Raw genomic sequence first — 23,512 nt, forward strand, 5'->3', positions numbered from 1 at the left:
AAAAATCCATTGTATCAATGCATTATTACTTAACAAACAGGAACTAAGTACTGACAAATGTCAAAACACTGATGATTTTTAAAAACAAGTCACATTCAAATTATACTGTAAACATTTTGCCATGATACCAATTTTTCATAATGATGGCTTTGTGATTTGTTTGTTTAGGTAGTTATTGGTGCTGAGGGTACTAGAGCCAAGCAAATGCTGACGTGTCATAATGGAGTGAATCAATTTGCCCAAAGTCGTACAATAGGTAAATGACGAGGCTCAGACTTCAATTCAATCTGGCTCTGGCTCCACAGTTAACCACTATAATCAGTTACTTTTTCTTTTTCTTTTTTTGTTTTGTTTTGTTTTATTTTTTGTTTTTTGATTTTTTTAGTTTTGGTTTTTCAAGACAGGTCTCTCTGTGTAATAGCTCTGGCTATCCTGGAACTCGATTCATAGACCAGGCTAGCCTCTAACTCACAGAGATCCGCCTGCCTCCACCTCCTGAGTGCTGGGATTAAAGGCATGCACTACCATCGCCTGGCCAGCGGGCCAGCTTTCGAAACTCTTTAGAAGTGATGGAATCATTTTGCTTTGTCCTATTGTAAAAGAAAAAAAAAGTTTGGAGAATAATTTTGCCTGTTTTGTTTGTCCAGAGCTAGCCAACATGGAAGAGGATCCCAGATCAGCTGGAGTTGCTACCTTTGTTCTTCAAGAAGAATTTGATAGATATTCTGGCTACTGGTGGTGTCCACAAGCTCAAAGAAGTAAGCAAGTTTAAAGTAGTTTGTTACAGGTCACTCTAAGGATTAAAGGTTTTGACTGTCGATTGGCTGAGTGTACAGAGCATAAAGCTGGGACAATACATGAAAAAGTGATGAAGATTAGACCTTACTAGTAACTATTTAGAAAATATAGGCCTTATCCCCCTCGTGAACTCTAGTAGAGAGTTATACTCTGCCTCAGTACCTCAGGTGCTGCTTGCCAGTTTTTCAGCTAGAAAGCTGGTCTGTAAGATCAAAGCAGCATTATGACAGGATCTGCACTAATGACTTGCTGTTAAACACATGTGATTGAAGCTGGGCAGTGGTGGCACACGCCTTTAATCCTAGCACTTGGGAGGCGGCAGAGGCAGGCAGATCTCTGTGTTCAAGGCCAGCCTGGTCTACCAGAGCTAGCTCCAGGACAGCTAGGGCTATTATATAGAGAAGCCCTGTCTTGAAAAACCAAAAAATAAAGGGGGGGAGAGGATTGAGTAGCATTTATGTGAACAGATGAGTATGTGTGAATGAGTATGAGGGGCTTAAAACAGTGGCCCACTGCCTAACCACAGTCCAGTGGAAATTCACTTACAGTCATATGTGGCCTAATATAAAGTGGACTTATGTTATAGACAAAATTGGAAATCTACATGTATATAAGTATGCCATGTGTGTGCTGTGCCTGCAATGACCAGAAAGTATCCGATCCTAGGAAGTGGAGTTACAGTTGATTGTGAGCTGCTACATGAGTGCTGGGGACCCAGCTGAGTCCTCTGGAAGAGCAGCAGGTGTTCTTTTTTTTTTTTTTTTTTTTGGTTTTTCGAGACAGGGTTTCTCTGTGGTTTTGGAGCCTGTCCTGGAACTAGCTCTTGTAGACCAGGCTGGTCTCGAACTCACAGAGATCCGCCTGCCTCTGCCTCCCGAGTGCTGGGATTAAAGGCGTGCGCCACCACCGCCCGGCACAGCAGGTGTTCTTAAGTGCTGGTTAGGACTCATTAATAGATCTTATGGCATCACTATTGGTTTACAGCTAGCAAGCTGAACATTTCTTTTGTGTTTTCAAGATATAGTCACTCTGTGTAATCCTGGCTGTCCTGGAACTTGCTCTGTAGGTGAGACTGGCCTTGAATTTATAAAGATCTGCCTGCCTCTCCTTCCAAGTGCTGGGATTAAAGTTGTGGGCCACCACCGCCCACCTGGCACCTGAACATTTCTTTAGAGGACAATGAAAAATATGTATTTTAATCCATGTCTTAGATTTAGACTTTTATTTTATAATGCAAACATTTCCCATAATTATACAACTAACTCAGCATTTTATAGGAAATACTAGGTTTTATCATGCCAAAATTCTTCAAAATGTTTTCCCTGTTTGTATAGGTGTATATATGTGTGTGTATACACATACACATATCTTTTTTCCCCTCCCAAAAGGGTAAACTTTAAGTCCTAGTAAAAGGGACTTGGAAGTCATCCTGCAGTTGTAAAGATAAGAAAGTTTTCATGTGTAAAACATAGCACAGGGTCCAGCAAGCTGGCTCAGCAGGTAGAGGCACTTGCCGCTGCCCAGTAACCTGATTTTGTTCCATGGGACCCACATGGTATAAGGAGGGAACTGACTCTCAAAACTTGTCCTCTGGGAACTGGAGAGATGCCTCAGCAATTAAGAGCACTGACTGCTCTTCCAGAGGACCCGGGTTCAATTCCCATTACCCACACAGCAGCTAACAACTGTCTATAACTGCAAGATTTGACACCCTCACACAGACAAACATGTGGGCAAATATACCAATGCACATGAAATATAAATAAATAAATGTTAAAAAAAAAGAAGAAAATAAACTTGTCCTCTGACTTCCACATGCATCCCTCCTTAAGGAATTATTTATTAAATTTATAACATTTTCTAGAAAATGCTAAAGAATTTAGTTGTGTTGAATAATTTATGTCACATCTTGTCCTGTATAACTGGAAAAATTATATTTTAAAATGAAATGTCCAAATCTCAGATATGATTTTTAAATAAATATTTTTCATGTTCCATTAATGAAATATTCAGTCTTAAAAAACTAAAAAAAGAAAAAAGAAGTTATCAGACTTTTAGCTGTAAATCACTAATAAGACTTACATACACACACACATACACATACGAGTGAATAAATAAATATAATTAAATTTTTTATTTTGAGACAAAAATCATAGCCCAGGAGTACAGCTCAGTGGTGAAGTACTAGCCTATCATGTTCAAGGACCTGAGTTCAACCTCTAGCACCACTAATTCATAATGGTGCTCTATCTTATGCATGAATTATTTCCTTCAGTTCAAAACCTAGTTTTAGAGGGAATAGTGAATGATGAGTATTCTGAAATAATTATTCTAAATTTCCAATACCTAAATTCCTTTTAAGCTCCTAGTGGTGGTAAAATTCTTAGAATTCTCTATGAAGAAAACGATGAATCCGAGGTGGAAATTATTCATGTTACATCTCCCATGTTGGAAACAAGAAGGGCAGATTCATTCCGTTATCCTAAAACAGGTACTACATTCCACTGTTGTTATTTATTCATTTCCTCCTCTAGGTGTGGTGGCTCATGCCTGTAGTCCCAGTCAGTGCTTGAAAGTCTATGGCAGTAGGAGGGTTGTTGAGTTCCAGGCCAGCCTAGGATGCAAGATGAGATCTTGTCTCTAAAATCAAAAACCATGGAGAGAGCAGGGATACAAGGAACATACCTAAACATAATTAAGGCGATATACAGCAAGTCAACAGCCAACATCAAACTAAATGGAGAGAAATGAAATCAGAAACAAGACAAGGTTGTCCACTCTCTCCATACCTATTCAATATAGTTTTTGAGGTCCTAGCTAGAGCAATAAGACACCAAAGGGAGATCAAGGGGATACAAATTGGAAAAGAAGAAGTCAAACTCTCACTGTTTGCTGATGATATGATTGTTTATATAAGTGATCCCAAAAATTCTACCAAGGAACTCATAAACACTTTCAGCAATGTTACAAGATTAACTCAAAAAAATCAGTAGCCCTCCTGTACACAGATGATAAAAGGGCTGAGGAAGAAATCAGAGAATTAACACCGTTCACAATAGCCACAAATAGCATAAAATATCTCAGAGTAACTCTAACCAAACAAGTGGAAGACTTGTATGACAAGAACTATAAATCTTTGAAGAAAGAAATTGAAGAAGACACCAGAAAGTGGAAGGACCTCCCATGCTCTTGGGTAGGTAAAATTAATATAGTAAAAATGACAATCTTACCGAAAGCAATCTACAAATTCAACACAATGCCCAACAAAATCCCAGCAAAATTCTTCAAAGACCTCAAAAGAACAGTACCCAACTTCATTTGGAAAAGCAAAAAACCTAGGATAGCCAAAACAATCCTGGGCAATAAAAGAATTTCTGGAGGCATCACAATCCCTGACTTCAAACTCTACTACAGAGAGAGCTACAGTACTGAAAACAGCCTGGTACTGGCATAAGAACAGACAGGAGGACCAATGGAACTGAATAGAAGACCCGGGTATCATCCACACATCTTCCAACACCTGATATTTGATAAAGAAGCAAAAAATATCAAATGGAAAAAAGAAAGCATATTTAACAAGTGGTGCTGGCATAACTGGATATCAACATGTAGAAAAATGAAAATAGACCAATATCTATCACCATGCACAAAACTCAAGTCTAAATGGATCAAGACCTCAACCCAAAGCCAGCCACATTGAACCTTATAGAAGAGAAAGTGGGAAGTATACTTGAACGCATTGGCACAGGGATCCATTCCTAAATATAACCCCAGCAGTACAGACACTGAGAGAAACAATTTATAAATGGGGCTTCCTGAAACTGAAAAGCTTCTGTAAAGCAAAGGACATGGCCAATAAGACAAAAGAACAGCCTACAGAATGGGAAAAGATCTTCACTAACCCCACATTAGACAGAGGTCTGATCTCCAAAATATACAAAGAACTCAAGAAATTGGTCACCTAAAGAACACATAATCCAGGGCTGGAGAGATGGCTCAGAGGTTAAGAGCACTGGCTGCTCTTCCAGAGGTCCTGAGTTCAATTCCCAGCAACCACATGGTGGCTCACAGCCATCTGTAATGAGATCTGGCGCCCTCTTCTGGCGTGCGGGCATACATGGAGGCAGAATGTTGTATACATAATAAATAAATCTTAAAAAAAAAAAAAAAAAAAGAACACATAATCCAATTTAAAGAAATGGAGTATAGACCTAAACAGAGAACTTTCAACAGAGGAATCTAAAATGGCTGAAAGACACTTAAGGAAATGCTCAACATCTTTAATCATTAGAGAAATGCAAATCAAAACAACTCTGAGATTCCATCTAACACCTGTAAGAATGGCCAAGATCAAAAACACTGATGACAACTTATGCTGAAGAGGTTGTGGGGAGAAGGGGACACGTCTGCGTTGCTGGTGGGAATGCAAGCTGGTACAACCCCTTTGAATGTCAGTGTGGTGATTTCTCAGAAAGTTAGGAAAAACCTTCCTCAAGACCCAGTAATACCACTTTTAGGTATATATCCAAAGGATGCTCAATCGTACCCTAAGGACATGTGCTCAACTATGTTCATAGCAACTTTGTTTGTCATAGCCAGAACCTGGAAACAACCTAAATGCCCCTTAATCGAAGAATGGATTAAAAAAAAAAAAGTGGTATATTTGCACAGTGGAGTACTACACGGCAGAAAAAAATAACAACAGTTTGAATTTTGCAGGAAAATGGATGGAACTAGAAAACATTATTTTGAGTGAGGTAACCCAGACTCAGAAAGACAATTATCACATGTACTCACTCATAGGTGGTTTTTTAAACATAAATCAAAAAAAGCCTACAAACCACAATCCCAGAGAATTTAGACCACAATGAGGAGACTAAGAGAGACTTACATAGATAAAATCTACATGGGAAGTAGAAAGTATAAAAAGACAAGATCTACTGAGTAAATTGGGAGCATGGGGACCTTGGGGGAGGATTAAAGGAGGGAGGGGAGAGTTAGGGAGGGGAGCAGAGAAAAATGTAGAGCTCAATAAATATCATGGAAAAAAATTTAAAATTTTTTTTACATAATCAAAAAAAATAAACGAATCCACAGTCATTCAAATGTATAGTCAGCTTGATCATTAACAGCCTTCGTAAAGATTGTTTGCTTATTAAATATAGCTTCTGGTCTTTCATTGTGTTTGGAAATGGGTAGCCCACAGTACAAGGAAATCAGGAGGAAGGTATGCTTCCCTGTCAAGGACTTTTAAGTGATTTTGTTCTTAATGAGTAGGTGGTGTTTGTTTTGTTCATTTTGTGTTTGCAACATTTCAGTTACAAAAGTAGTAGACAACTTCCCTTTGTTTTCCTACTGACTCTAGTTTTAGCCTCTTTCCTCTTAGCTACTGGTATGAATTTGAAATAGGTTCTCCTTTGCACAATGAAGCCCTGACTATATACAATGTTCCTAATTTAACTAAAATCTGTAGGACAGTGATCTGAAGAAGTTGGTTGGAGTAATTCTGGACATTATTCATTTATGTTTCTTTCTAAAGGCACAGCAAACCCAAAGGTCACTTTCAAGATGTCAGAGATCCTTGTTGATGCTGAAGGAGGGGTAAGTGTGAGGCACTGAGCATTCCGTGCTTTGCCTTCTGGTGTAGGAGGCTCTTTGGTGCACTTTTTGTCAACTTGTTGAACTTGTTGAGACATTTGTGGTTCGTCATTTATTGGTTGACCTAATTTTCTTCCTTGAAAGCACTCATATTAGGCCTGCGGGGAGGGTTATGTAAGAACCACGTTAAATCCCCAGAACCCACATTTAAAAAGCTGTCTGTTAGGCCGGGCGGTGGTGGCACACACCTTTAATTCCAATACTTGGGAGGCAGAGGCAGGTGGATCTCTGTGAGTTTGAGGCCAACCTGGTCTATAGAGCAACTTCCAGGATAGCTAGGGCTACACAGAGGGACCCTGTCTCAAAAAGAAAAAGAAAAAAAAAAAAAAAAACTGGCCTTTGTAGTATGTGCTTATAATGCCAGCACTGGGGTGGACACAGAGAGATCACTGGAGCTCTCCAGCCAGCTAGCTTAGCCTGCCTATTGAACTCCAGACCAGTGAGAGACTGTGTCTCAAGAAATAAATTCTGAGGGGTAATACAAGTCATCTGGCCTCTGCACATATGCATGCACCACACAAACATGTTTTATCTCCTTGCAGATAGTTTTTGCTCTTTGTCTTTATTAATTGTTCAATCAACATAAAGAAGTGTTTACCTTCTGTGTTGGGTATGCATCACATTTATGGTGCGTTGAATAACTCATATTTCTCTTGTACTGCTGCTTTCCATTTGGACATGCTCACAAGATTAGTTAAAATGCAGATTTGTGGGAGACTGGAGAGATGGCTTCTCAGTTAAGAAGAGCATGTTCTTGTGGAAGACCCAAATTCCATTCTTGGCACCCAGATCAGGAAACTTCCTACCATCTATAACTCCATCTTCAGAGGATCTGATATCCTCTTCTGATTTCCATAGGTACCTGCACTCAAGTACACATATACACATATAGATACACATATACACATACCAAAAAAAAATCTTTTTTTCTGGGGAGGGTGGTTTTTTGACAGGCTTTCTTTATGTAGCCCTGACTGCCATGGAACTCACTCTGTTGTCCAGGCTGGCCTCAAACTCACAGATATCAGCCTGCCAGTGCCTCCCAACTGGACTGTTGGGATTTAAGTTATAGGCCACTATGCCTGGTTTTAGATTTTTTAAAAAAACATAGCTTTACCGAGATATCATTTGCATACAGTGCAGTTCATTCAAGTTTAAAATTCAGTGACTTTTTGTATAATCACAGAGTCGGGCAGCCAGAGTTCATTTTAGAGCCTTATTATTACTGCAAAGAGGAACACCCCACCCCTTAGCTATAATCCCCTAGTTCTAGGCATACAATATGTTGTCTGGCTTCTTTGCTTAATGCTTTCAAGGTTCATCTGCATCATGGATTAGTACTTGTGTGTGTGTGTCTGTGTGTGCCCTCACGTGTTGCTAGAGAGCTCTAAGGGTCCCAGTCTTGCTACCTTTCTGCTACTGAGCTGTATGTCCAGCCCATGTGCTTCATTCTTGTTATTTTTATGTATGTGCTGGGGTGGGAGCAGTAAATGCATATGTGTGGGAGCCAAAAGTCAGTGTCAGGTGTTTTTCTTGATCAATCTCCACTTTATTTTAATTTTATCTGTATGGGTATTTTGCTTGTATATTTGTATACCACATATATGTCTGGTGGCTAGAAAAAGGCATTTAGATCCTCTGGAGGTACAATGATGAGTGCCACATGAGTGCTGGAGATTGAACTGGTCCTTTGGAGGAGCGGTCAGTGCTCTTTACTACTGAGCCATTTTTCCAGCCTCCATTTTACTTTTTGAGATAGAGTCTCTCACTGCACCTGAAACTCACTGATTGGCTAGACTGGCCAGCCAACAAGCTACAAGGTTCCTCCTGTTTCTGCTTCCCCAGTGCTGAAACAGCACAGTGCTGCTATGCTTGCTGTTTATGTGAGTACTGGAGATCCAAACTCACGTCTTCTTGCTTGTCAGGCACATACTTTACCAACTGAGCCATCTCCCCAGCCTCTATTATTTCTTTTTGCTGTTGATTATTTCTTTCTGTGGTATACCACATTTTATTTACCTATTCATCAGTTGATGGGTATTTGGGTGTTTTTTTTTTCTCTTAAAAGGTTATGATTTTGACAACTTTCCCAGCACTCTCTAATCCCAGTACATGGGAAGTAGAAGCACACAGATCTCTACAAAGCAAATTCCAACCTCGTCTACAAAGCAAATTCCAGGACAGCTAGAGCTGTTGCATAGAGAAACCCAGTCTCTACAAGGAAGGGAGGGAGGGAGGGAGGGAGGGAGGGAGGGAGGGAGGGAGGGAGGGAGGGAGGGGAAGGGAAGGGAAGGGAAGGGAAGGAAAAGAAGAAAGAAGGAAGGTGTCATGAAGCCAGACAGTGACACATGCCTGTTATCCCAGTAATGTCTATATGCAAGAGACTGAGGCAGGAGCTTCACAAGTTTGAGGCCAGCTTGGGTTTTATAGTAGGAGTGTGTCTTTTGAGAGAGAGTAAAAAGGAAGGGTTGGAGAGAGACAGCTAGGAATATGCATATGCATGTGTACAAGTGTTTGTAATAGGTTTTTTGTTTGTTTGTTTTTCTGGGATATACCTAGGACAATGGTTGGGTCATGTGATAATGCTCTATTAGTCTTTTGTGGAGCTGCAGGCTGCTTTAAGAATTATATTCCCACCAGCAGTGTATGAGGTTTCCAGTCTATTCACATCATCCTAACCCTTGTTTTTTTTTTTTTTTTTTTTTTTTTTTTTGGTTTTTCGAGACAGGGTTTCTCTGTGGCTTTGGAGCCTGTCCTGGAACTAGCTCTTGTAGACCAGGCTGGTCTCGAACTCACAGAGATTCACCTGCCTCTGCCTCCCAAGTGCTGGGATTAAAGGCGTGCGCCACCACCGCCCGGCCTAACCCTTGTTTTTATCTGTGTTGTTTGTCACACCCATCCATTTAGAAGCCATAGTGCATTTCCCTGTGGCTAATGTTTCCTGTTTATCTTTAAAGGGTTTCTTTGTGGAGCCCTGACTGTTCTGGAACTCACTCTGTAGACCAAGCTGGCGTTGAACTCACAGAGATTTATCTGCCTCTGCCTCCCGAGTGCTTAGATTAGAGGTGTGCACCACCCCTACCCTGCTATTGACTTTTTGTTTTATTGATTTTTTTTTTTTTTTTTTTTTTTTGAGACAGGGTCTCTCTGTGTAACAGTCTTTGCTGTTCTGGAACTTGCTTTATAGACCAGGCTGGCCTCAAACTTAAAGAGATCTCCCACCTCTGCTTCCCAAGAACTATATTAAAGGCATGTGTTATCACCGCCCTGCTCCATTTTTTTAATTGCTTATTTTTTTTGAGTTGTGCTTGCTAAACTTTTAAAGGAAAAAGCTATTTGCCTATCAAGTTCATTTCTTTCACATATTACACAGCTGTATTTTAGACTAAGATTTGGCGACTTAAGGACTATTACTTCTCCTAGATTCTAGACCTAAAGTGAGCAAAACTTGAGCCTGTCATTTATTATCAAGGGCTTTGTTAGTATAAACCCTAAGGAAGACTTTGAGATCGTGTCAGTGCCTGTCCTAGGGTTTTCCTGGGTCTAGAAAGCAACAGGAAACTGTTGTCTGATTGTTGGCTTTCCTGTCCCTTTGTACCCTTTTAAGTGCCCATGTCTGGAAAGATGGTGCTGTAAGTAGATTAGTGAGCGTGTTGTTTTCTTTGTCTTCTATAACTATTTCCTTTTCTTCTTACTAGATTATAGATGTCATAGATAAAGAACTGGTTCAGCCTTTTGAGATTCTGTTTGAAGGAGTTGAATATATTGCCAGAGCTGGATGGACTCCAGAGGGAAAATAGTGCGTATGTTCAATTGTCACTTTCTTATAACGAATTTAGTATCCAGAGCTTTAGAATGTCTGTGGTGTAGGCTTTGCCTTCCCAAGTAAATTGACACTCCATTATTCCCGCTAAGGCCTTTTACTTGAACTCTGTGAACATACAGATCTGCAGTCCCATAAGCATAAGTGTATTGTATTGTGATTATAGGAATAATTGTTGAATGTAGTGTCTCATGCCTTTAAATGCTAGCTTTCAGCAAGCAGAGGCAGACAGATCTCTGTGAGTTTAAGGCCAGTCTGATCTCCATGGTGAGTTCCAGGCCAGCCAAGGGACACATAGTGAAACCCTGTCTTTAAAAAGAAAAATAAGCCGGGTGGTGGTGGTACAGCACCTTCCATCCCAGCACTTGGGAGGCAGAAGCAGGTGGTTCTCTGAGTTCAAGGCCAGCCTGGTCCCCAGAGCGAGTCCCTGGACAGCCAAGGCTATACAGTGAACCCTGTCTAGAAAAACTAAAATAACTATATAAAATAAAATTGATAGGTACCAAGGAAGAGAACTGGTGGTCATTCATTTTCTGAAAGCTTGCTTCATTCCTCACTTCTTCTCATTCCTTTGAACAGTGCCTGGTCCGTCCTACTAGATCGTTCCCAGACTCACCTACAGATAGTTCTGATTTCTCCTGAGTTATTCATCCCAGTAGAAGATGATGCCATGGACAGACAGAGACTCATAGAGTCAGTTCCCGACTCTGTGACACCACTGATCATCTATGAAGAAACAACAGATATCTGGATAAATGTATGCAATTTTCTTTCTTGAACTTGGCTGTATATTTTCTCAGGATACTCAGGCAGATGTCATTCTAGAGCAAGCTAACAAAATACATCCTTAAATTCAAAGGAACCGTGGATATTTCACGTTGGAATGATGGTTCCAGAATGGAGTAGATAGCATTGAAGTGACAGCTCACTAACTGCAGATGTGATTCCACATACCCCGGTAGAGAGCCCACAGCCTCAACTCCAGTCTCTGCTTCTGATAGGACTTTCAAGAGTTGTGTCTAGAAACTGCCTTTTAAGTTAGCAAACTATACCAAATATGCTAGTTTTTAATTGAGTTTTGCATTTTCCAATTTAGCATAAAAATTAGATATAAAATAAAAACATTTCTCTGTCTCTCTGTAGTTGAAAGTAGGCTTCCTGTAATTCACCCAAAACAGATGAACATCTGTTTTCCTTCAACTGTTAGAATACTTCTCTTTGGAAAACAAAAGTAAAGCATGTTTTTCCTCCTCCTTTGTGTGTAAGATTTATACTGTTGCATAGCTTGTGTGCTTCAGTTCCAGGCTGGAGAGCAGCAGTCTTGGCCATATTGTTTTTTTACTTTCTTCCATTTGGAAACGTTTACTTCTCAGTGTGTGAAATCTTTGCCTAAAGTAAAATAAATGTAAGAGGCCCAGGCAAAGCCTGCTATTGTCAATGTTCCATATCCCAAGCACTAACCACTGTCTATATTTCAAATAATTCTTCCTTTTCATTTGGTTACCTATGTGGTATGTTTACCAATACATATAATAAACTAAACTAAGCTGTTCATTTTGCAGATCCACGATATCTTTCATGTTTTTCCTCAAACTCATGAAGATGAAATAGAGTTTATTTTTGCCTCTGAATGCAAAACAGGTTTCCGTCACTTGTATAAAATCACATCCATTTTAAAGGAGAGCAAATATAAACGATCCAGCGGTGGACTGCCTGCCCCAAGTAAGAAGTCTTACTTAATTATGTATTTAATGGTTTATATTTTATTTGCTTTACATAATTTATCTTAAAGCACCCGTGTACAGGTAGAGGATAGCTTGTGAGATTCTCTTCTGTCCTTCCACTGTGTGAGTTCCAAGGATCAAACTCAGGACATCAGACCTGATATCAGGGACCTTTACCCACTCTGCCTTTTTTTTTCCTTTTCTTTTTCTTTTCTTTTCTTTTTTCTTTTTTCTTCTTCTTTTTTTTTAATGGAGACATGGTCTCACTATGTAGTTCTGACTGGCCTAGAACTCATGCAAACCAAGATATCCTCAGATTCACAGAGATCTGCCTGCCTTGCTAGAATTGAAAGCTTGTGTCACCACACTAGGTTTTGAAAACTTTACAAAATAAAGTTTGTATAGAGATAGCTCAGTGGTTAAGAACACTGTTCCTCTTACAGAGAGCCCAGCTTCTGTTCCCAGTACCTACATGGCAGTCACAACCACTCCTAACTCCAGTTCCAGGGGATCCAATGCTTCCTTCTGTCTTCCAGGGACATCAGACATACAATAAAAATAAATAGATAAATCTTAGGAGAAAAAAACACTGTATAAACAAATATGGCATATACTACAGTGGAATATAGTCTTAAAAGATTTATTTATGTATATGAGTGCTCTATTTTATGCCAGAAGAAGACATCAGATCCCACTATTGATGGTTGTGAGCCACTATGTGGTTGCTAGGAATTGGACTCAGGCCCTCTGGAAGAGTAGCCAGTTCTCTTAATTACTGAACCATCGCTCCAGCTCTTCTTGATGGAAACCTGGGTTGCTTCCATTCTTTTGGTGAAATGACTACTCTGACTATGTATGTTCCTCTGTTGGCTTTTCCATTCTTTCCATTCCAGAAATGCAATGCTTGAGTCATATATTCTATTTAATTTTTCATGTTTAGCAAACCATTGATAAGGGCTACACCTTTTTTATATTCCTAATTGCAAAATGTTGCAAAATGCAAGGGTTTTCATTTCTCTCTGTTTTTGTTTGTTTGTATTTGGGGGATAGGCTTATTTATTTTATTTCTATATGTATGAATTTTTGCCTGCATGTATGCCTATGCACCACATGCATGCCTGGTGCCTGTAGAAGTCAGAAGAGGGGGTTAGAACTAGAGTTATAGATGCTTGGAAGCCCCCATATAGGTTCTGTGTGTTCTTTTTTTTGTTGTTGTTGTTTTTGTTTTTTTTTTGTTTTTGTTTTTCGAGACAGGGTTTCTCTGTGGTTTTTGGAGCCTGTCCTGGAACTAGCTCTTGTAGACCAGGCTGGTCTCGAACTCCCAGAGATCTGCCTGCCTCTGCCTCCCAAGTGCTGGGATTAAAGGCGTGCGCCACCACCGCCCGGCAAGAACAAGTGTTCTTAACTGCTGAGCTGTCTCTCTAGCCTCTGGATTATTTTTTGTTTTTGAGTTTTAAAGACAGAGTTTCTGTAGTTCAGGCTTCCTTCCAATTCTCCACAATCCTGTATCAGTTCCCATGTGCTGAGATTACAGGTGTGTACCACTACACCCAGCTCAAGTTTTAGTTCTTTATATCCTTGACAGTACTTGTTATTTTCTGTTTTCTTGCTTTTGTAAGTTTATGTTTTATTGTTCCTATTTATTTATTTATTATTTGTCTTGGTTTTCTGAAGATAGGGTTTTCATATGTAGCTTTGGCTGTCCTAGAACTCACTATGTAGACCAGGCTTGCCTATCACTCACTGAGATCTGCTTGTCTCTGCCTTCCAAGTGCTGGAATTAAAAGTGTATGTCACTACACCCAACTGTGGGTTTTTTTAAATAGCCACCCTAATAGATATAAAGTTACATCTTCTATTTGTGTTCTTTTTTTCTCAAACTCATATATACCATATTAGAGATTGAACCTAAGACTTTGTCACTGAGTTACATCCCTAGCTCTTTTGCGTTTTTATTTTGAAATGTGATGAGATAACTGAGTAGCTGACATCACACACGTGCCACCAAGCCCCTCTTGAAGAGGCATCCCATTGTGTTTTGACACAGATTTTTCTAATGATGAGTATTATTATTACTTTCCATATACATATTGGCCATTTGTATATCTTGTTGAAAGAAAGAAATACCTATTTAAGTCCTTTGGATTCTTCAGTTTTTCTGAAAGGCTTTTTAATTACTGGGGTTTGGAGAGCAGTGAGCTACATCTTGATATCAACCAAGTAAACACTAATTATAACTATGAACTTTTCTTTAAAGATAGAGGTCTTATAAAACAGAATTTCTTTTCATGATCTTCAGCTTAACTTAGCCCTGAACTTAAAACTGTTTTACTAGTTCCTTTGCTGCTCAGGAGTAAGTTCACTCATACATGAAGAAAAAACAAAGAACTAAAATAATACTTTGAAACAATAAGGTATCTTTTGTTTGTTTGTTTGCTCTTCGAGACAGGGTTTCTCTGTAGCTTTCCAGCCTGTCCTGGAACTAGCTCTCGTAGACCAAGCTGGCCTTGAACTCACAGAAATCCACCTGTCTCTGCTCCACGAGTGCTGGGATTATAGGTGTGCGCCACCACCGCCTGGCCACAATAAGGTATCTTAAATCTGGTATTACTCAATTAACATCAGCCTCAGAAGGAGGGCTCTGTCCTATCAGCACCTGTTTGCTGATGCTGCTTGGCCCTATTTTTTTTTCTTTTTTCTTTTTTTTTGATATTTATCTATTTATTTATTATGTATACAACATTCTGTCTGTGTCTGCCTGCAGGCCAGAAGAGGACATCAGATCTCATTTCAGATGGTTGTGAGCCATCATGTGGTTGCTGGGAATTGAACTCAGAACCTCTGAAAGAACAGGCAATGCTCTTAACCGCGGAGCCAACTCTCCAGCCACCCTATTCTCTTTCTTTCTTTTTTTTTTTTTTAAATTGCTCCATCTTAGGGATTTTTTTTTGGTTTTTTTTTTTTTTCACTTTGTAATTATGTTTGTTTTTTTCTTTCTCCTTATCCTCCCCTTCATAGCTCTAACATGAAACTCTTTTTGTTGGTTGGTTGGTTTATTTTGTTTGCTTGCTTTTTCAAGATAAGGTTTCTCTGGTTAGCCCTAACTGTTCTTGAACTCTCTGTAGACCCGGCTGGCTTCAAACTCACAGAGGTCCACCTGCCTCTGCCTCCCGAGTGCTGGGATTAAAGGCGTGCACCACCAAACCTAGCTGGATATTTTATCTGTAATTTTTAGTAACCACTTGAAATAACTCAATACCATTTAATACAATATTATCAATTATTGTCTTTAACTAGTTCCAAAACATTTACATTACCTCAAACCTAACATTGATGTTTTTACTTTTGTTTTATTGCAGCTTTTTGGAAAAGACAGTTTGCAAAACTTTTCTACATTGTTTCATTTGCTTATGGTTTGGGATAAAGTACTAAATTTTGGTTGTATTTATCTTCAGGTGATTTCAAGTGTCCTATCAAAGAAGAAATAGCAATTACCAGTGGTGAATGGGAAGTTCTTGGCCGGCACGGATCTAATGTATGTTTCTTTATTCTACTGATATGTTTGGTTAGCCTCTGCCTTGTGCATACACTACAGAAAAAATGAATAATACAGTGTATGTATGTATGTATGTATGTATGACTCCAATGTTTTACAATATTAAGTTAGGGCCTAGAAGAATACAAATTGTTACGAAGGAAAAATCTTAGTTCAATCAGAATGTAGTGATACACACCTTAACTTCCAGCATTTGGGAGGCAGAGGCAGGTTGAGGCCAGCCTGGTCTACCTAGCAAGTTTCAGGCCACTCAGGGCTATATCGTAAGACCCTGTCTTTTAAGAAAATTAAAATAAATTTTTAAAAATCTTATTTTAAATCATAAAGTTCACCTATTTTATGACTTTAAAATAAGATGCATTCCAGTTACAAAAGACTGCCATTTTCTAGGCCGGGTGGTAGTGGCGCACACCTTTAATCCCAGCACTTGGGAGGCAGAAGCAGGCTGATCTCTGTGAGTTTGAGGCCAGCCTGGTCTACAAGACCAGGACACCTGCCATTTTCAATTATCATATTATTTTTGTGTATTGTGTGTTTTGCCTGCATGTATGTCTGTGCACTGTATGCATGCCTGGTGCCTGTGGAAGCCAGAAAACGGTGTCAGATCCCCTACGACTGGCATTGTGGACAGTTGTGAGCCCCGTATGACTGCTGAGAACTGAAACCAAGTCTTATGGGAGAACAGCCAGTACCCTTAGCCATTGAGCCATTGCTCCAGCCCAAGATCACCATTTTCAAATATCTTACTGCCCTTTAGTAAGGAAGCAATTTGTTTGCTTAGGACTTTCAAAAGTTGTGAGTTAGCGTATAACCTGAAATTTATGTTTTAGGCATGATAGACTGTTGATGTTTTTACATTGGAAATTATATTTAGCATTCTTTTTTTAAGACTTATTTATGCCGGGCGGTGGGGGCGCACGCCTTTAATCCCAGCACTTGGGAGGCAGAGGTAGGCAGATCTCTGTGAGTTCGAGACCAGCCTGGTCTACAAGAGCTAGTTCCAGGACAGGCTCCAAAGCCACAGAGAAACCCTGTCTCGAAAAACCAAAAAAAAAAAAAAAAAAAGACTTATTTATTAATTATGTATACAGGGTTCTTCCTGCATGTATGCCTTCTCTCATTACAGATGGTTGTGAGCGACCATGTGATTGCTTGGAATTGAACTCAGGACCTCTGGAAGAGCAGTCAGTCCTCTTAACCTCTGAGCCATCTCTCCAGCCCATTAGCCTTCTTGAAGTAGAAATTTTCTTTCATTCACCTGTTTTTATCTTGTCTCACAGATTTAAGCTTTTTGAGCTTAGGTTAACAGGGAAGAGTGTGCGGCTCTGAGCCCGTGGCTTTCCGTCAGTACTATGGACTGGACTCCACCTGAAATGCAGGGCGAGTGCTCTAGTGTTAAGCCATAGCCCAGCTACTTTTCTATTTTATTTTGTGACTGGCTCTTTCTTTTTTTTTTTTTTTTTTTTTTTGATTTTTCGAGACAGGGTTTCTCCATAGCTTTTGGTTCCTGTCCTGAAACTAACTCTTGTAGACCAGGCTGGCCTTGAACTCACAGAGATCCGCCTGCCTCTGCCTCCCGAGTGCTGGGATTAAAGGCGTGCGCCACCACCGCCCGGCTCTTTCTTGCTAAGTTGCCCAGGTTGGCCTTCGTCTTCACTCTGTAGCAGGCAGGCCTTGAACAGAAGACCTTCACTAGCCCTTCACTAGTGCCTTTCATTTGTTTGCGTTTGGTTTATCCGATCTCTAGACATCCCTCTCCCTTTCTGGCTCAGACAATTCAGTGGCTGTAGGCACCAGGATTTACTACTGGCCTGAGTGTGATTTTATCAAATTTATGAATTTATTACATGTTCTGACATCTTTAGAAATCATGATGGTCTCTGTGGTGATTTAAGAAATGAAATAGAGGGTTGGAGAGATGGCTCAGAGGTTAAGAGCATTGCCTGCTCTTCCAAAGGTCCTGAGTTCAATTCCCAGCAACCACATGGTGTCTCACAACCATCTGTAAAGGGGTCTGGTGCCCTCTTCTGGCCTGCAGGCATATACACAGACAGAATATTGTATAGATGATAAATAAATAAATATTTTTAAAAAAAGAAATGAAATAGAGGGACTGGAGAGATGACGATGGCTCAGGGGTTAAGAGCACTGGCTATTCTTCCAAAGGACCTGGGTTCAATTCCCAGCACCCACATGGCAGCTCACAACTGTCTGTAACTCCAGCTCCAGAGGACCTGAGGTCACCTTCACACAGATACACAAGCAGGCAATACACCAATGTATATAAATATAAATAAATCTTTTAAAAAAAAATGAAATAGAGAACAAGGAACTGAGGAGATGCTCAGTCTGGGAAGTGATTGCTGTGTAAGCACAGGACCTAGCGTGGCCCTCCCTTACCTGCCAGCACCACCTCTAACTGCATGACATACACATACACAGAGAGCATTCATGCTTACACTTGTGAGCACTCACATGGACACATGCATACTTCACAGACAACGCATACAAGAAGATTCTGGTCCCACTTTTTATTTTTTTTATTTTTTATTTTTTTTGGTAAAATCCTCAGACTAGTGTGGATAAGACATTTCCACCATGATGTGCTACCTCAGAACAGGCCCAGAGTACCTACAGCCTGGATCTCTAAAACTAAACATTAAAATAAAGTCTTGCTGTAGGCGACTTTGTAAGTCTGAGCTCACTAGGGCCTTAAATAGCCATCTGGTTATATATCCAAATACTGCTTGATTTGTTTGTTTGTTTGTTTTACCTCTGGCTGGGCCTGAGGTGCTCCTGCTAAATACCTGAGAAAAGAAATCTCATTGTGGAATTCTAGGTTGTAATAACAAAAATAACATTCAGGGTAAGTTTCCTTAGCCATTGAGATGTCTCAGCAGGTAAAGACCTCCAAGTCTCACAGCCCAAGTTGCATTTTTAGAACCCACACAGTAGGAGAGATGTGGCTTCCTCGTGTGGTCCTCTATTTGCCACATGTATGTTGTGGCACACTTGCATACACAGATACAGGCCGACATAGACACAAAACAAAACAAATTTTTTGTAATTCCTTGAATTGTAGTTGTTGGAGTTAAGAGCTACTAGATACTGGCTTAAATCCCAAAATCACATAAGCAGAAGGTCCCTTACTTGGGCAACCTAAATGACTTTCCTGTTGACCCCTGTGGGCATGAGTTTTTCGAGTCATGCTAATTTTTGTGGTATGTTTGTTTCTCTCGAATTCTTCCTCTATTTTTCTGTGTCTTTGCTTTGTTTTTTTGTGTTTGTGTTGCCTTTGTCACCTCAGCTTTTACAAGTCACTCTGTTGCACTCAGACTTCACGGCAACAGCTGAGTACAGCTTTCAGGCTTGAGCTTGTGCAACTCTTCCTGTTGAGGGTCACACTCAGTGTGGTCCCACATCAGGGATGGAACAAGCCAATTGCTTAGAACTATGCCAGAAATTCAGGTTCAGCTAGACCCAGTCCTCCTCAGAAACTGGTGGTAAAACCCAGCAATCTGTCCAGCATCCCTGGAGACTCTAATCCTATTGAATATAAGTACTTACACAACACAAAGAAAAGAGGCTTACAGATGGGAGTGAAGATAGTATAGAAATGCCTGATTTCCCACTGCTTCTGTGGGAAAACCAGCTGGCTTTCTGGAGAGATAGCACATACCTGTGGGGATTTCTGAAGGTTAGTTTTCCAGAGCAATTGTGTTCAATTAGGAATGGATGAATCTACTGTAAAAAGTTAACAGTGAAAGGTGTGTCTGTGTGTGTGTGTGTGTGTGTGTGTGTGTGTGAGAGAGAGAGAGAGAGAGAGAGAGAGAGAGAGATATTTATAATACTTTTAGAATCTTTATCTTCATAAAACATTTTGAATTCTAGTAAATTTTCAGTAGGCTAGTAAATTATTTTTAAAGTAACAATGAAAGAAAACTATTTAGATTACTGTAATAAGTGAGTTCAGTTCTAGATAGTAAGATCTTATCTAGGGCTGGGGACACTGGATCGCATCCAGTATCGATACTTAAAATAAATCTTATCCTTGCTTATTTATAAACTACACTGTTGCTGAAGCTGCTTGATTCCAGTTATTTTTTAATCTGATAGATAAAAATGCAATTTGTACAAAAGATCTAAAAAAGTACTAAGCTAACATTGCACTGACTGCAGGAGAGAAATAAAGTTAATCTCTTCCAAGTAGGCAAATGAGGTGCAATGTAGGATCTTTTTCCCTGAGGAATTACTATAAGAAAATAATTCTCTTACTTTAAGGAAAGTGCACAATGCAGTCTGATCAGGACACTATCCCAATCGTGTGTAATTTGGCCTTTTACCTTTTGGACAAAATCAACTTTTAGCCATAAGCAAAACCAATCTCATTATTATCAGTAGCAAAATAAAGACCAAAGAAGCCCAAGTCAGGGGCATCGGGTGATTCTGTATGAGGGGAGCTCTCTGTTGCTGGCCTTGTCAGCACTGCACTAGTACTGATTTGTGCTGTGATTTGGCAGATCTGGGTTGATGAAGTCAGAAAGCTGGTGTACTTTGAAGGCACCAAAGACTCTCCTTTGGAACATCACCTGTATGTGACCAGTTACACAAACCCTGGCGAAGTGGTGAGGCTGACTGATCGAGGCTACTCACATTCCTGCTGCCTCAGTCAGGTACTGTGTCCCAGTTGGGAGGGATCCTGTCATAGAAATTGTCATACAAATTCCCTTTGAGTAATGTGAAAATTGGTGACATTGGCCTTGTCTAGGAAAAGCACTGTGTGTTTGTGTTGTGTGACGTTTTACTCTTTTGGCTTTGGGGGGGCTTACCACCCAGCTCCCAAGTAAATCACATACAGAGACTTTATTCTTACTTATGAATGCTTGGCCTTAGCTTGGCTTGTTTCTTGCCAGCTTTTCTTAAATTATCCTGACCACCTTTTGCCTCTGGTCTTTTTCATTTTCTTACTTCTGTGTATCTTACTTTCACTCTTCGTTGCTGACTAGGTGGTTGCCCCTGACCTCCTCCTCCTCATTGCTTGCCCTCTTCCTCATTTCTCCTTCTATTTATACTCTATGCCTACTAGTCCCACCTGTCCTTGCTCCTGCCTCGCTATTGGCCAGCCATTCAGCTCTTTATTAGACCATCAGATGTTTTAGACAGGCATAGAATCAGAGCTTCACAGAGTTAAACAAATGCAGCGTAAACAAAAGTCACACACGTTAAAATAATATTCCCCAACATGTTTGACTCAGTTGTCAAACTCCCATTGTCGTAGCACTGGTGTGTATGATCATGGTAGCCTTCCTTGCCTTTCCCATGGAAAGCTGTTGTTGTCTCTCTTTTCTCTAGCATTGTGACTTCTTTATAAGTAAGTACAGCAACCAGAAGAACCCGCACTGCGTGTCCCTCTACAAACTCTCAAGTCCTGAAGATGACCCAGTTCGTAAAACAAAGGAATTTTGGGCCACCATTTTGGATTCAGCAGGTACCCTAAACCTAGGCTTAACTAAGATTGGTACCAGAGTGCACGGTGCTGGGGTCTTCTGTCCATGTCTCTTGGGCTGTCTTCCAGTTGCTCAGCCCTGCCTATCCCTGAGCTGCTGAGCTTCAGGTGAACCTCATTTCCCATTCTGTAAATTGCTGAATGAGCTGGGTTTCCTCTTCTCTAAGCAGGAACATGTCTAGAAAACCTTTTTAAAAAGCAGATTGAGATAATGTATTCTGAACTTAGTAAGACCCTTTGAGCAGTGAGGTTGACTCTTTAGGGAATAACTAGTTGGTTGCTTTCTCTAAGTTCCGAAGTCTTTGCAGTGGCCATCTTAGTAGTGGCCAGCACACTTGCTCACTGTGTGAGCAAAGAGGACTGCTGTCTCAGACTCTCATTCTGTAGCCCAGGCTTGACCTTACTATGGAACCCAAACTATCCTTGAACTCAACAGTCCTCCTACCTTGGCCTCTCAAATGCTAGTGTTTCAGGCATGAGCTACCATGTGGTCTTTTTTTAAAACTCTTGCTTTCTGTATTAGTTACTTTGTAAATTGCTCTGACAAAATCCCTGACAAGAGTATCTTACGCCAAAGATTCCTTATCTCAGGGAGAAGCAGGATCTCTGTGAGTTCAAGGTCAACCTGGTCTACAGAGTGAGTTTCTGGACAGGTTCCAAAGTAACACGGAGAAACCACGTCTTGGAAAACCAAAGAAAAGGTTCATTTTGTCTCACAATATAAAGTACAGCCTAAAATGAAGTGGTGGCAGGAGCTGCAGGAGACTCACATGGTGTCCAGTCAGAGAGGAAGAGACAGGGCCTGCTGTTCAACCCCCTTCCTCCTTTTCACGTTAGGGCCCAGCCTAAAAATGCCACCCACATTTAGAGTCAGTCTTCCTCAACTAACCTAATCTAGAAACCCCTCACAGACACGCCCAGGGGTTCGGTTTACAGCTGACAAGATCACCTATCACCATCTTTTTGAAAATTTTATTTATGTGTTTTATGTGTGTGCGCGTATGCGCACGCCACATGTATGTAGGTATATATGCCACATGTATGTCATAGAGACTAGAGAGGGTTTTGGATCCCTTGGAGCTAGAGTTACAAGCAATTGTGGTACCTGGTATGGATGCTGAGAACTAAACTTGAGTCCTCTAAAAGAGCAGCAAGTGCTTTTATCCATTAAACCCCCTTTCCAGTCCCTACAGTTTCTTTCTTCCTTCTTCCTTTCCCTCCCTCCCTCCCTCCCTCCCTCCCTCCCTCCCTCCCTCCCTCCCTCCCTCCCTCCCTCCCTCACCTCCCTTCCTTCCTTCCTTCCTTCTTCTTTTTATAGTTTATTTACTTCTATTCATTTGCATTGATATTTTGCCTGCATGTATGTCTGTGTGTGGTTGTTAGATCTTGGAGTTAGGGACAGCTATGAGCTGCAATGTGGTTGTTGGGAATTGAACCCGAGTCCTCTGGAAGAGCAGTTAGTGCTTTTAACTACCAAGCCATCTCTCCAACCCCTGCCCTACAATTTCTTAAATGTAAAGAATAAACTTTTTTAAGTGTCTTTTAACTCACTTTATCTTCAAATCTACTTCTTTGTTAAATGTTTTCACTCCTTACACTTGACTAAGAGATCAAAGCATATATTTGGGTTTGGGGAGACGGCTTAGTGGATAAGAGTGCTTGTTGTTCTACTATGAAGTCCTAAGTTCAGATCATGAGCACCCACATAAAAGCCAGGTAGAATTGTGAGCCTGTAACTCACTCAGCGCTGGAGAGGACAGAGGTGGATCCCACGGGCTTGATGTCCAGTCAGCCTCGCAGAAGTGCAAGCTTCTGATGCAGGGAATGTTTCGAGGCCATAAAGTAGAGGGAGGACACTGATGTCTTTGCTGTCACGTAAGTGTGCATAGGCATAGATAGGATCTTGAACGCTTGCACCTTCACACACACACATCATATTGCGGCACACACACTAACAATAATAATAATAAACTAGTGTGGTAGTGCACCCCTTTAATCTTAATCTTAGCACCCAGGAGACCAAGGCAGGTGGATCTCTGTGAGGTCAAGGCCAACCTGATCTACAACTCAAGTTCTGGGACAGCCAGGGCTATGTAGAGATACCCTGTCTCAAAAATGGATGGATGGATGGATGGATGGATGGATGGATGGATGGATGGATGGATGGATTTAAAAAAAAAAATTAAAACTATTGTAGACCAAAGAAAGCATTTGTGCATATTTTAAAGTCGGGGAGCACAATTGCCAATATGGTAATAACCTCTCATGGGGACTTCACTGTGCACAGGCATTGAGGGGAGGTGTTGGTGCACGCCTTTAATCCCAGAACTTGGCAGGAAGAGGCAGGCAGATCTCTGTGAGTTCGAGGCCAACCTGGTCTACAGAGGGAGTTCCAGGAGAGCCAGGGCTACACAGAGAAACTCTGTCTCTCGAAAAACCAAAAAGAA

General features: G+C 40.6%; 1 protein-coding gene across 6 annotated transcripts in view; it reads left to right on the forward strand.

Moving 5' to 3' along the window:
• Dpp8 (dipeptidyl peptidase 8) overlaps window positions 1-23,512 on the forward strand; it is a 55,914-nt gene that overhangs the window by 16,416 nt on the left and 15,986 nt on the right. For all 6 annotated transcript variants that reach the window (XM_057766636.1, XM_057766635.1, XM_057766634.1 and 3 more), the window contains 9 exons: window positions 648-758; window positions 3,161-3,289; window positions 6,338-6,399; window positions 10,155-10,255; window positions 10,859-11,036; window positions 11,842-12,001; window positions 15,459-15,538; window positions 20,080-20,232; window positions 20,912-21,047. In XM_057766636.1, coding sequence (XP_057622619.1) covers window positions 648-758; window positions 3,161-3,289; window positions 6,338-6,399; window positions 10,155-10,255; window positions 10,859-11,036; window positions 11,842-12,001; window positions 15,459-15,538; window positions 20,080-20,232; window positions 20,912-21,047 — 1,110 coding nt within the window. The remainder of the gene's footprint in view (window positions 1-647; window positions 759-3,160; window positions 3,290-6,337; window positions 6,400-10,154; window positions 10,256-10,858; window positions 11,037-11,841; window positions 12,002-15,458; window positions 15,539-20,079; window positions 20,233-20,911; window positions 21,048-23,512) is intronic.

Source organism: Chionomys nivalis, chromosome 4 (genome assembly GCF_950005125.1).
Source record: "Chionomys nivalis chromosome 4, mChiNiv1.1, whole genome shotgun sequence".
Classification (NCBI taxonomy): domain Eukaryota; kingdom Metazoa; phylum Chordata; class Mammalia; order Rodentia; family Cricetidae; genus Chionomys; species Chionomys nivalis.